The sequence below is a fragment of the Larus michahellis genome, chromosome 2 (assembly GCF_964199755.1).
Source record: "Larus michahellis chromosome 2, bLarMic1.1, whole genome shotgun sequence".
Classification (NCBI taxonomy): Eukaryota; Metazoa; Chordata; class Aves; order Charadriiformes; family Laridae; genus Larus; species Larus michahellis.
The window spans coordinates 61,162,634-61,177,442 of NC_133897.1; the positions used below are offsets into that span (position 1 = coordinate 61,162,634).

Sequence of the window (14,809 nt, forward strand, 5' to 3'; positions counted from 1 at the left end):
GTTAAGAAATGTGAAATGGAAGAAAATACAGAAAGTGCAAACTGAGAAGCCCTGGGTTCTGTATGGGCACCTAGATGTGTCCTGCCTTGCCGGTTAGGCAGCATGCTTTACGAGGGGATACCTGGGAATTTGTGCTACTCTGGGGTTCAGTTCTGCTCCTCAGGTCCACTGAGAGTAATGGTTTACTCCAGGATTGGCCTAAGTAATTTCCTATGCCAGTCTGCTGCTGTGCAGTTTCCTATGTGGGTATCTGTCCAGGGAAAATTACGGTGTGCAGGGATTATGCTGCCGTGCCTGGCTGGCGAGGATCTGTTTTCAGCGTTTATTCCTTGGAACAAGGATGCTATTGTGAAGAGCCATGCACACCTACTACGAGCGGGTACGTATATAACAGTATAAGTAGACACGTGAAGCTCTGAGATTTTGTTAGTGTGTTATTGCTCTTGTGACTTCTTCATGGCGATATGTCATTTAAAATATTCTGTGATCATGTAGTTGAGTATCCAGAGCTCTGAAGAAAAACAACCCACAACTGAATGGTCAGGCCAGCTTAGTATTTCAGGGTAGATGTAGAGTTCACTGAAAGCATGACTCCACTGAAATTATGTTGATGTAATGAGATAACACGGTATGTAACAGCATTAGGAGTCTGCAAGAGGAGTACATGCAGCATCAAGAGAAGGTGGATGTGCAGAGTGGGGATTTTTGTTGTCTGGTCAGAAAAGGAAAAAAAATATTTTCCCAGGCCTTCTGTGATGGCAGTATCTTGATTTAAATGTTCTACCTGTCAAGGGAAGAAGAGACTTTTAACGTCTTCAAGTATCCCATGGTTTTAAACACTTCCTCAGGAGGGAGTGTGCCGTGACCCTCGTCTGTGAAACCTTCATGGGTCATTTCCCCTTCCCAAGGTTATTTAAAAAAAAAAAAAAAAAAAAAAAGTTGCTTGGCTTCTCTTTCAGGCTACTCCACAGGAACATATTAGAGTTCTTATTTGTCTTGAGGGACACTTTTTTTTTTTTTTATACTCATTCCCAGGTGGATAGGTATAGAGTAAAGTCAGTATAGGTATAGAGTAAAGTCAGTATTGTGCTGACCTTATGTGTCCTTGTTATAGGGAAACCTTATGTCACATCACATTTTTTTTTTGTGTTTTCCTACCTTTTTGACTAACGGCAAGCAACAGGGTTACAATAATGATCAGCCATTAGGTCAAATATGTGCTTCCAGGTGATCAGGTGGCACAGTGCCAGACTGAGGTCCTGCGTGGGGATGACCAACTTCAGTGTCTGTCACAGTTTGCTTGCGGACTAGGGGTGTGTGTCCCTCTGCAGTAATTGCAAGCTGTCTGGCCTTTTGAGGGGAATAAATCTGAACTATGCTGCCTCATTTGTTGATGTATCTTTCCCATGACTTACACGACAGACACATTTCACAATTATCTTATAGGCAGAGAGAGATCATCATGTTCTTCCGTTGCTTTGGTCGTGGTCCCTGCGTTGTTGTCGAGTGTCATCTTTAAAGAGTTGCTAATGCCACAAATTTCTTTCTAGTCTAAAAATTAAGGAACTCCTCTTATTCTTCTTCAGTTTTACTCTCTGGAAGGATCGTGAGTTGGGACTTCTATCAAGGAGCACATTTGTCTATACCACTCTTCTAAAAGAATGTCAACAGAGTTTACTTCAAGCAATTGATTCTGCTGTTGGAATATCTAGTTCATCTACTGTCTGAAAGTCAGCGGCTGTAAAAAATACCATTTTATATGTGCTTCATCAAAAACATAACAGGACAGAAAAGAGGTGAAGAAAACATCACATTTCAGGTCGAGTCACACAGCCTCTATTCGAATACAGATCTTAGCATTTGGTCGATTGCTAAGTAATCCCCTCCCTAAGTGTGTTGTTGAACCGGTATGCTTAATTTAAATATTTATTTAACAAATAACTAATTAACATTTAATAAAGAAATAATTAAATAGAATATACTGGTTTTATGTTTATTTAAATAAAACTTACTGGTTTCAAACAAAGTAGCAGAAACCCCATCCAACACCTCTGGAAGTAGACATAGGCGGTGCAGAAATTGTGAAGTGTTATTTATATGCTGCCAGCAGTGATTTAAGAACTTCACAAAGGAATGTAAAGGACAATTATTTGTATTCCTGCTCTGAAAAATTCCCAATTGAAGTATGAGTTCAGAATAATTGTCACATTTCTTTGCAGTCACTGGAAAGCTGGGGAACTCTGAACCAACAGGAGATGGAACAGTTGATGCCCTCAGTAATGCTCCCCGTTGATTTGCACTGATGAAATGAAAAAGCTTAAATTGCTTCCTTTCATGCTTTTCTTGCTCTGCAGGAAGAAGACTCTAATGTCCAAAATTGTTAACTGTCTGAATTACCTTACCAATTCAAAAGCAATAATGTAATGCCTCAAACTGTGATAAAAGTACAGCACTGAACAGCGCTTTTAGTTTTGAATATTACGTTTCCATGGCTAATATACATCTTCCATGTAGTTTACGCAAGAAAAAAAGAAGTGTTAAAAAGAATTCAGCATCAAAGCAGCGGATAATGCAAAGCTGACTTCTGTGTTACGCTAGTTCTCTAGATAGGTTCTTGGACATGGGGACAGATCCGTCCACCCTGCCAACAGGTTTACCTTGCCCCTGCCTCCATGTGCTGAGGCGTTTTTTTTTTTCTGGGCCAATTTTGAATGCAAGTAGTATACTTATTGCAAGCTTCTGTTTATTCCTGGCATCCTTCCTTTGTGTTGGGTTCCTGTCATTGCCTGGCTCCGTGAACTTCAGTTGCCTCATTTCCTTGGCTGCTTTCACACTATGTGATGACGTTCTTGCGTCCTGTCCCCCTCTCCCTGTCCTGATCCTCTTATAAAGAAAAGTGTCAAAGGGACAGTTTGTAACTGAGAACAAAAGATGACCTTCTGAGACATATATATTGTAGTGAGGGTTATTTAAAGATGGGCAGGTGGGGCTTTAGGTTTTGTACCAATAGTCTTATTTATCCTTTCTGTACTTTTGCAACAGCCTCTAGACTTGAAACAATACGATCACTCACGTGTGCTTTCTCTCTGAGGGGGGGCTACCTGAGAAGATATGTTTCATTTTCCCTATAAATATATGCATGCATTTCACTGTGTAGCAGCAGAGGTATGCAGCTGGACCAGTTTTTGAATCATGTTCATTAAGCCTGGGTGGAAGGCTGTGCTTTGCTGGCTGCTTGCTGACGTGCTATCAGGACTCTCAGTGCATTAACAGTGCCCTGAACTGGGTCCCCCTTTGCCCCCATGTATGGACCTGGGTCCCCCATTGTGCCCTGAGCTACACCATAAGTGGTCCTGGCTTACTGGCTGTTTTCCTGTATGTGCTCCAGACCTACGTACTGGGTTGCCTTGTCTCCCATCCCATCTCTGGCACTATCTCCTGCTGCTGCTATCTGCACTCCCTGCCACGTCGGAGCTGTTGATGGAGCCTGTTTCCCACCCATGGCTCTGCCCATCCTGGGGGATGGTGCTGAGGTCACCCCAGCTCATCACCACTTGTCTCCGATTTTTTATTTTTTTTTTTTCCTGAGTGTGCTTCAGACTTTTTCATAGCAGTTTATGCTTTGCCCATCTATATAGCAGTTTCGTGCTAATTGTCACTTTATTATCTCTATTCAGGGTTTAAAGCCCTGCTGTGGTTAGCTGGAATAAGAATTGGGCTCAGAGAAGCAAATATAAAAAATAATTATAATAATTAAAAAATAACCCAGAGCTGCGGTTTGTGGGGATACAAAGTAGGCCTATAAGGGCTGTAAGGATAAAAGCTTAGATCTGTAAGCACAGGCTGCAGCAGGGGGAGGGCCAGCCAGCTCCCTATGGCACTTGAGCAAGGTCTCTTGTGTGGCTGCTGTGTAATACATTGCTTCAAGCTTCCGCAGCCCTGTAGGTAGCTATCTGTATTAAGACTCTTCCCTCTGAGTTGCAGGCAGTGGCGCTGTGGGTGTTAAGCCAAATCTGTTTCAGTAACTCAGTTATCATGTCTGGTCAGTCAACATATGTCAGCGAGCTCCTTAATGGACTACTAGCTAAGGATCAGCCCCTTTTCTTCTGACAGCAGGTGTAGCAAACCTTGGCTTCTAGCAGGAAGAACAGCAATGGTAAGTTTATTCACCTGTTTCTCTTACTGTTGGGACTAGTTTCTGCACTCCCATCTTCATGACCATACCCTGACTTGGTCCATCTCTGCCCCTCCTGCCAGCACTGTGCTCAAGCAGGCAATACGAAACTGTGTGCCCTAACGAGATGCAGAATTGGAAGAGAGACATGTGCCTTCAAAAAATGTTTACTGATGGTATTTGGCTGAAGCTAGGTATAGAGATTATGCAGGGGAAAAAAGTGAGTTGGATGAAATATATTTGAAGAAACTGTTTTGTCTTACAGTCCTATTATTCAAATCAGGGGGCCTCAATCCTTCGTGGGACCTTTGTGGGCTTTCCCATCAAGGTTTAGGATTGCTCAGCCTCTTCAGAGTCTGAGGTGTCTTGGCCACATACTGGGACTTGCTCCCCACAGAGGGCTTTTAGAGAAGTCATTGGAAGGCAGGCTGTGGTAGCTCATCTTTCCCTTCTGTGTTCATAGACCCTAGTGATGTGTGAGGCTCTTGAGGTTGTAAATGCCCCCGAAGACAGATAATAAAGAAACCCTACCCCAACCATAACCAGTGTTTTTCTGATGCAGCGGGATGCCTCTTGACATTGTGTCAGAGCATAGGTGAGGTTATTTCCATTGGAGTCTCATGCGCATTAGATACTCTGAAATGTCTGTGCATTCCTGCCAGAAAACCTGTAATGGTATAACTTGGGGTTTACATAAAAGATCGGTGAATTTAACATGATCTTTAATACTACCTATGCAATAGGTAACTTTATGTAACATCCGAACACCTGGAGAAACATTGGTACACTTCTGTAAGGTTGATCTCTTCAGTATTTAAAAGCAGATTTATAAAAGGAATGTGCGTAATGAGATTTGATCAGTATGACAAAATGATATTAATGGAGTATTAATCTCTCTCCTGTGTTTCCAACAAATCATAGGTGCACGACTGCAGAGAAGCAGCTGCCATTTAAAACTGCGGTTTTAATTGCTTTCTTGAACTGTATGTCAGAGCAGTTCTTGCACAGTAACGTGCTGCTATCAATAAAACTTCAGATTCTGCAGACTGACAGGTGTTTTTTTTTAGTGCATAACTTCCAATATAGGTCTGATGTCCTGACATATAGTTAAAGATTAGATGATGGTAATTGGCAGGATTGTCTTTAAGAAGAGGTATAGAAATAGGGTCTTGACGTGAGGTCATTATATGTTCTTTTTTTCTTATGAAAATTATGATTGATAAAAATATGTTTTTGAATCGGACATCACAAATTTAGAAGAATATACATAGGATTACACTGTTGTAATTGCTTGTGAAAAGCTGCATACAGTGGTCAGGTAAAACCAGAATTATTTGATACCTGTATTCTGAGAAAGTATTGGAGCCGCTCAGAAAGCTTACTATCCTGTCAGTAATTGCAGCACCCTGAAGAAATGTTCAGGCAAGGTTAAATAATATTCTAACGTTTCCCTTATATACTTACACAAGGTTTTCAAAAGTATTTTTACAAAGTGTTTGGAGGAACGTGCAGTAGGAAGAACCCACAGCAATTCATATGCTGCTTCAGATTTATAAAGTAGTTGCATTACAGAGACTTTCAGTGCTACTTCTAAGCCTCTGGAAAAAAAAATACCAGTGAATAATAATATTATAACAGAAAAATAAACATTGAGAAATATTTATCCATTTCACAGAAAAGCAGAAGTTTATATACTTGAAAAATTATAGGACAGTTACTCCTCTCATGTATCACAAAAGAGAATTCACGTATTGCATTCTGAATTCCCTTTTTAATGTCAGAAGAATGTCTGTTTACAAAAACAGAGTAGAGAGTAGATAATAAGAGGCTGAAGTGAAGGCTGAAGTCTTGGACTGGATTTTCTTTTTTTTTTTTCCATATACAAGATTTTGAAGTAGGTTGTTAATAAAAACTTGGATTTTTCTTGGTCTCCTTATTTTCTGTTACTTTATCCTATTTTGCTTATCTTTTCTTTTTCTTTCTCTTTCCAAAGGCTCTTAAAACCTGTTTTTCCCCATCTTTCGTTTGATGGTGCTTTCCTTCACCTCTTGTGCTGGCTATAAGCTTGGTGGTCCCTTCACGTCTGGTTCCACTAATGCTAGGGGCCATCATACACGCTGCTACAGTGGATGGAGAAAATAAAAAGTTAAAGGCCATGGCTGTGGTCCATTATTAACATGGTTAAACCTGCAGGCAACTGGTACAGTTAAACTGAACCCCCTTTTCCCTCCCTTAGATGCTAGTTCAGGTAGGAGTGTATCACAACTGTTTATTTTTGGGATCATGGTGGCAACACCTTCCAACACGGTGACCCACTTTGCCTCCTCCGTGTATCTAGAAAATGTGATGGCATCTGGCATCAGTCTTTGAAGGAATAGGCTGAATTTGCCCCTTCTTAAAAGAGCTTCTGGAAAGGTCATACTTCTTGTGTAAACTATCACGGCCAACAAACTGTGGTCTCCTGATTAAATCTTTATTATGCGTTGAATATCTAGGAATAAAGAAAACAGAGAGGTGGCCCAAATGGTGGTCTGGATTGTTGTTTTACCCTTCTCTGAAGGTATCTGGACTCTTTTGTTTGACGATAGGTGCAAAACATCCTGTGTTACTTTGTTACGACTGGATCAGAAAATACAAAAAGCACGTTTTCCTGTGAGCAGGGGGATTTGTGAGCACAAACCTGTGAGCCTTTATTCAGTACTTGGTTTATCACAGCTTCCCTGCCTGACACTGGGGTAGTCACTCAGCCTCTCCTCTGTAAAACACGGGTGCGTTGTTTTTTCTTACTGGTTCTCTTGTGTTGTAAATCCTGTTTTATTTGCCTCACCGTGGTCTTGTGAGGATTACTGCAGCAATAACTGTGAAGGATTTAGAGATCAGTGACTTGATAGAGTAAGAATTGGGGGTGCAGCCTGTGGTCTTCAATGGGAGCATCTGGGGCACCTTCGTGTGTCTAAACTGTTTCCTCAGAACGGGTGGGTTTGTCTTTCTCCTGAAGTGTGTGGTTTTAATTTGAACTTCAGTTTTCTGCAGTTGATAAGGCACATTTTCAAGTGAGGATTAAAGAAAAAAACCTACCCAGCAACTCAAGTATGTTTACTGGTATAACAGCTAATAGCCTGGAAAGAAAAGTGCTCTATTTGTGAAAGAGATACAGCCATCAGAGTGTATAATGGAGTTTCAGCTCTGTGAGTTTGGATGCAGCAGAATTTTGTGATACTTGGATTCCCTCTCTTCAGTTTCAGTACATTCTGGCTCATTAGTAACTAAGACAGAGGTTAATGCCTGTCTAGCAGAAAAAATATGTTCATTAAAAGGGTTTAAATTCTTCTCAGATATATGTACACAACAATTTGCAGTTAACTCAGTTGAGAGCTTGGCATATCTCAATGAATGCACAGTCTATATCAGTATGATTGGGACTGATGTTCTGCTACGTTTATCTTGATTCATTTTACTGGAGTGACGCATAGCGTATAAACAAGGAGGCCGCCGTCTGTGTGAAATTAGTAATTTCATTTCTGATGCAAGGTTAACACTATAAAGATTTATCAGCAATTTTTTTTTTTTTAGTGGTACATCAAAAATAATTAAAGCCACATCCCTCGGCTATATTTGCAAAATCCTAAGTGTGGCTGGAGCTGTGCAAACACTGGGCTTCTGTTAATTTAGTCCATCTGGATGTACTGCAAATAGCTGATCAGAAGACTCCTTCTGTTGGTGTAGCCTGCGTTTCCATTCGGATGCTCTTTCGACATACCTGTGTTAGCATAATGTCCGCATGAGAAGCTTATGGCTTTTCAGTGTAACATTTTTCAAAATGTATGACTCCACTGTGCAAAGGGTGGAGACCATGAAACACAGTGTTACGTTTCCAAATGAACGGAGTACACGCTTGTTTATGATTCTGTGCTTGCTTAATTTTAATAGCAAAAGGATGTTTTTTTTTTTTTGTGTTCTACACTTTAGAATGTGTGGTTCACCTACATTGCGAGTGAATGTGTTATCTTCTCCAACTTTTTCACCCTCAAGAAGCTTAAAGTAAAAATTTCCCTGTCCCTAATCCTTAACATTGTAAACTACAGGAAAGAAGTGGTGTGGGCAGACCCGTAACAACTCTGCATGAGTCAGCCATTTAAAAGATAGATTAAAAAGAAATTTATAAACATAACCTTCTCTAAATGTTTATTTTCCCATTCAGGCACATTCTGTAATAAAACTGAAACTAATGTTTGAATGAACAATTTGAGTATTCTGTTGAAATCTAAATTATACGGAAGTTTGCTTGTATCTGCACTAATTCTCTTATATAATAGTATGTATGGAGATATCTAACTCATCTCTTTTTTTTTTTTTTTTCCCCCCCTAGTTAATGGTCTAGTGATGCTTGGATTCACAGGTGAGCTTTACTTCTAAAATTCAAACTTCAGTTTCTGTTTTGTTAATGGCAGCCATTTGAGAAGCGCTTTCATCCTATCTCATTTCAATTGGGCAACCGTCATGCATTTTTTACAACTGGTCTTGTCCATCGACTGCATGAACAGAAAGTGTTGTAGTGTTTTGTAACGGTCAGTCTCAATAGAGATGGTAAAAGTGTAGAATTATTCATCATTTGTAACCCCTTTGTCCAGGGATTCAGACAGAAACTCTGATGTCATCAGATTGTTCCCGTCAAATGACTTTATCAGAGCTTTTTCTATAACCCTCCGAAATACTGAAGCTCTAAAGAGAGCCAACCAAAAATACCAAAGCCATGGAAAATCCATTTAAATACCTCGCTGGGAAGGGCCTGAAGTAAATTGTCAACACACATGACGTAATGGAGGAGAAACTTGTATTCTGTTGGATTTATAGGGATATAAATCAAGTGATAGCTGGCTATTCAGAATACCCTGCCAGGGAAGGCAGCTTTGCGTAACTTTTGTCAAAGCATCATTGTAGGATTTAGGTTGCCAGCTATGCAATTTTAATATCTGGGTTTGAATTCTGCCCAGCCTTAACATTCATGTGCAAATCTAGCCATGAAGAGTATAACTGCTGCAGCTGCCAGATGAATTGGTGGGGAAGCTTACGTGGGCAGGGTCCATGCTATCATGTTAACTTCCCAAGGACAAAATTGCACTGCCGCTGTTTTGTAACTTTCATCATTTCTATCACTGGTGATTAACTGTAGTTGTGATTTTTTTCTGACATGGATGAAGGCTTAGTGTCAGCTCTAAGAGCTCTGACAATCAGATGTGGTGAAGGAGGTAGGTAGGGTCAAGTCCCAGTGAGTCGGCCATATGCCTGGAGAGGTTTGTGGTCCGTATGAAATAGTAGGCTTGGCGTTTCAGAGGTGACGTAGGCTGTCCGGTTATGGGTCTGCTACCATTGGAAAGCACGTGAAAGCAAAGTAATTTCTTTGGTCAGATGTGACAGCTTGTCTCTCGTTTGGCACATGGCATCACTGTGTCATTGATTTCCCCAACTAAAGAGTCGGCTACGGTAGTTGGAGTTAAATTGCAAGGTGTTCCTGCCTGGGCTCCGGAGGAGCCATCTCCTTCATGGGTGAGACACTTAATGTGCACTTGAGCCTGTTTTGCAATCACATGCCCCATTTCGAATGGAGGTGTTCAAGTTTCTGATTGATGGCTGGGTCATGATGTGAAGCCTGAAACCAGTCATCTTGCCTTAAGTTTTCTGGACTAAATAGTGAGGAACGGGGCCCTTTTGAGGGTGAGGACTGTGCCTGACTTCTCTTCAAGTGAAGGCTTGCATGCCTTTGACCTCACTTCACCTGGCAGCGTGTTTGGCTGTCACCAGGTAAAATTAAAACCGCCAGCTCTTTCAGCAATGATGGGATCCTGCTCTCAAAGTAACTAATAGAAGGAAAAGAAATACCTCCTCTCACTGGCGTAAATAGGGTCTGAGTAAAAATGTAAGTTCAGATGAAAAAGGTGCGAGACCTGATTCTACTTAGACTTGTTTTCTGTATGATTAAAAAAGGACGAAGTGTTCTGTTCTTCTTGGCTTTATTCTTAAAAAAAGCTGTTCCTCCAGAGTTCTCAGGAGGGTTGCCTGACACCTCCTAAGAGGTTTGTTATGGTTGCAGTTTTGTTCAGTTAAATCCTTTTCTCAGATTTGTACTGCTGTAAAAAGAAGAAACGACACTGTTTTTTTCTGACTAATTTAATTTAGGCATTTATATTAAATATGTTGATATACATATGCTTACAGGTAATTTTTTACAAAATGTATGCATTTTGTATATAACAGAGCAATCAAAATAGGAAAATTATAAAGGTAAAGCAAGACACATTTAACTAAGTCAAGACAAAGTGTTTCAGCCTTATTAAAATCAAATGCTTTAGTTAGTCTCAATAGAATTTTTTCTGAGTTTTAATTTTATAAGAAATCATAGGATGGTGTCAAAATACTATCTTTGTATTTCAATGCGGGCGTAGGCTGGATGAGAAAGACCTTTGACTTTGACTCTAAATATTGTGGAGTTGCCATTAGTGATTGCAAAAGATAGGGACTTGCTCAAGTCAGGATTAACTCTTTGCAAGTAGCCGCATGCTTGTAACATCAACATCAGATAATGGTAGAGAATTCCTTTAATATATACTAAAGATATACTAAAAAACAAAGCTTAATTGTGACTGTGGGATTTTGAGCCCTTTAGCTGGTAAGATATACAGTTGTTTCCGACATCCAAGTTCATTTACAGTCATATGGTTAGTTCAGTGGGACAGACCTGTATAGGCTTGAGAAGTGCTTTCTACACTGAAGTACGTGATCAGTAATTCCAGTTAGCTTTTAACTATAGATGCAAACAGACAGTAATAAATTAGCATGAGTAGAAGCTAAGTAAGATCAGAAGAGTGACTAGGTATGTTCCTCTATGCTCTGTCTAAAAGGTGATACTATATATGGTAACATATAGTATGTGATATTAAGTTATGTTTTTAATTAATTTATGTAAAGGTATATTTTATCTAGAAAATTGTCTAGAAAGCTGAATGTTAGGTTTGCAACAGTGTAGGTGACAAGCAGAATTATGTGAAGGAGTTTGTGAGTGATGTGTTCGTGCTTCTTCTATTTCAGTGTTTGAGTTTTAAGGTGCTTTCTGATTTTACCTAGGTGCACGTCAACAGACTAATCTCTGCAATGAATCTCTCATGTTAGAAAAGTTGCCTGCCTGTGGAAAATCCTTTGAAGAGATGATGAAGAAAGTGGACTCTAAAAAATGGTGCAACCTGACAGAATTTATCATGTAAGAGTCAGTTTTGGTTTTGATCGTTCTCACCTTTTTGGTGTTTGTCCTTGAAAAAAAGGATCACATACGAAAAACACCGTAATGCCTGCATCCCTAATATATCCCTGATGCATTTGTGTTCCAGATAAATTGAAATCCTCCTGTATTTGGTTGCCAGTTGCAGAGGGCTAAGCTGTAGTTCTTAAGTCCCTGCAGAATGGCTTCACGCGCACAGAGAGAGCCAGCTCTTAACTCAGAGAGTGCACAATATAGAGCGCTTCAATGAAAACTAAGCAGTGGGCTAATTGATACTATCTGCTGTTCTTTTTACCTCAGACAGTTGTGTTTATATTTAGTTGATATTTCTGTGCATTTTAGGCAAATGTTACTTAAATAATTTTAATTTTTTTTTTTACTGTGAAACCACTGAAGCGATGTGCTTTTACGATTAACGCTATTCTGTTTTCTCTGATGGTAGCAACAGATTTCCTTCTTTTATTGAAATGACAGGAATATTTCCTCATACGCTGTTTCAGCAATCCACCTCTTGTGTGAAATTGTCCTGTCCAAATGTAAAACGATTCGGCCTATTGAAACTGCTGCAGTTTGTTTCTTTGCCTGCCAGATAACTTGGAGAGAGTGAGCACCGCCCATCTTGTTCAGATGTCTAAAATACTGCAAGACTGACAGTAGTGAGGGTGGCATTATTATTTTCTTCTCTCTATTCCTGTTCTGTAGCTGCTGGAGGTATTTGAGCATCTCTCTCTGAAGCTGCACACTTCAGACTCTGCTCTGGAGGAGACTCACAGGGCTTCTGTGAGTGGTGGCAGTTTTGGCCTTTGTGGAGCATCTGGTTCTTCAGAGCGTGTCTACTCATGCATAATGTTTGGTTTTCGGAAGCGCTGAGTACCCTCTGCACCAACTGAAATCAGAGGAAACTGCAGGTGTTCAGCACTTCAGAAAACGAGACTCAAGTGAATTAGCTCTGGTGTGGTACGAGCCAGCCTGAAGCAGAACATCTTCCTGGATTTGAAGCTGCGCTGGTGCCATTTTTGGGGCTGCCCCAGAGGCAGGGGAGCCACAAGCTAGCTGTCACCACACCTGTAACGGTGCCATTTAGCCCCGGATATGTTCTTGTCTCATATGATCGTTGGTCGTGTCTCCTATTTAGTATCACCTCACGTGATGCAAGATTTTGCAGTCACCTTATGCAAGATTTTAACTAGCTGATCACCAGTAGATACGATAGATAACAAAATGTTGGACTGCTGTGCTATGCTGCAGCAGTTCCCCATGTGTCTCTTACCGCTGACACCCGTGTTGACATGTCCCACCTGATAATGTTGATAATGTTTCATAATCTGACAGCACACTAACAACTTGGATGCGATTACTTCTTAGTGCTTTTATTTGCACACCCTAGATGACTTTACAACCTTTAAAAAGATAGTTTCTTAAAACACATGCACTGGAGTGAAAGATGCACTCATGCAGCTCTCTCCAACTGTGGGGAAGAGCAAGAGGAGGTAAGCCCTTTTTATCCAGCTTGCAGAAATTGCATTCAAATCTGACAAAGAATTGTTAGCATACAAAGGAAAAGAAAATCGTTGCAATGCAGGTACTGCTAAATGTATTTAACAAATATCTGTGCGTTATGGGGCAATAATTTTAATTTTGCAACTCATCGAGGTGTAAGTTGTTTGACTTATTTTGAAGGAAGCACTGTAATTTTGCTCCATCTGATCTTCATTATAATTGTATTATAATCAGAAAACAGAGTTCTTTGTTGATATCTTGTTCATACTGGTAAGTGTCCTTAACTAATGGGACTACTTGCAGCAGAGAAAGAAAGGTACCTACAGGAGTCAAAATACTAAACTCTGCCTTTGTTAATGCAGGTGAAGAAGCAGGCAGATTTTTGCAAGCCTTGCGCTAAAATGTCTTCAAAAGTTTAAATATTTTGGTGTGAGATTTTTTTCAAGGTTTGGAGGTGACTGAAGTCTCTGAGTTCTCCTGATTTTCAATTAAGAGTTCAGAATCCACCTTGCTTTTATCCTTTCCGATCGCACTTACCCTTTGGTGTCATTTTCATTCCCTGTACAAGAAAATCCCTGCCTATCTAGGAGATTGTTTTGTCTGAAGAAATCGGTCAGACTGAGGCTTTTTCTCATATTTCCCCATGTGCAGTACCAGAAGTAGAATTGCAGCCTCTTCCAAAACAAAAATCTTTCACATTTTTATATAATATAGTTTTTTAAAAATGTCTTTCTGTCACTTGTATTTCAAGCTCTAGCTTAGGAGAGAGTAGAGGGAGGAATTTGTTTTGGAATTTATTTCCTGAATCAAGTATTAGTCAAGCATTATCACTCTGATTACAAACTTATCTTAAGGGTTCATTGCACTGAAGAAGCAGCACATTTACATCTGCCTTTAAGAATTTTACTCTTTTGAGAACCGACATTGTAATTTCATGTCATGCTTTATATAATAAGCATATAGGCTAATTTCTTCCAGCTTATTGGAGGAACCCTGACAGATGGGACTGAAACACTTCTTTATTTGGAGTATTCTGACAAATTAATGAAAAAATGGTATTTCTAGCCATGGTCGCTTAAAACTCAGATATTTAAGCCTGGTAGTATTAGTTTACATCTGGCCTCCAGCAGTAAAAATTAGTCAACCTGATCAGATGGTGGGTTTAAACTGTGAGCTTTGTATGAAGCAAACTGTTTCTTCATACAGTAATTTCTGCATAGTGCTTTTCAGTTACAAAGATCTTGCAAAATTTCGCTTTGTATCTTATATCAAAATGTAATCATTTATGGAAATCTGCTTCTTTTCTAAACTCTTTGTTTTATGGAGGAGTTTTAGCTCTTCAGGTTAAATGGCTGTCCTTGGTTATGGGATTGTAAATAGCAATTATAGAATCACAGAATTGTTTGGGTTGGAAGGGACCTTAAAGATCATGTAGTTCCAATGCCCCTGCCATGGGCAGGGACACCTCCCACTAGACCAGGTTGCTCAAAGCCCCATCCAGCCTGGCCTTGAACACTTCCAGGGATGGGGCATCCACAACTTCCCTGGGCAACCTGTTCCAGTGCCTCACCACCCTCGCAGTAAAGAATTTCTTCCAGTATCTAATCTAAATCTACTCTCCTTCAGTTTAAAGCCGTTACCCCTTGTCCTATCGCTACACTCCCTGCTCACGAGTACCTCCCCATCTGTCCTGTAGGCCCTCTTTAGGTACTGGAAGGCTGCTACAAGGTCTCCCTGGAGCCTTCTCTTCTCCAGGCTGAACAACCCCAACTCTCTCAGCCTGTCCTCATACAGGAGGTGCTCCAGATCATCTTTGTGGCCCTCTGCTGTACCCATTCGAACAGGTCCATGTCCTTCTTGTG

General features: G+C 40.3%; 1 protein-coding gene across 2 annotated transcripts in view; it reads left to right on the plus strand.

Annotated features, from left to right (window-relative positions):
• The window catches only part of RAMP3 (receptor activity modifying protein 3), a 55,311-nt gene that overhangs the window by 8,923 nt on the left and 31,579 nt on the right, over positions 1 to 14,809 (plus strand). For both annotated transcript variants that reach the window (XM_074575652.1, XM_074575653.1), the window contains exons 2-3: positions 8,544 to 8,573; positions 11,297 to 11,429. In XM_074575652.1, the coding sequence (XP_074431753.1) occupies positions 8,544 to 8,573; positions 11,297 to 11,429 (163 nt within the window). The remainder of the gene's footprint in view (positions 1 to 8,543; positions 8,574 to 11,296; positions 11,430 to 14,809) is intronic.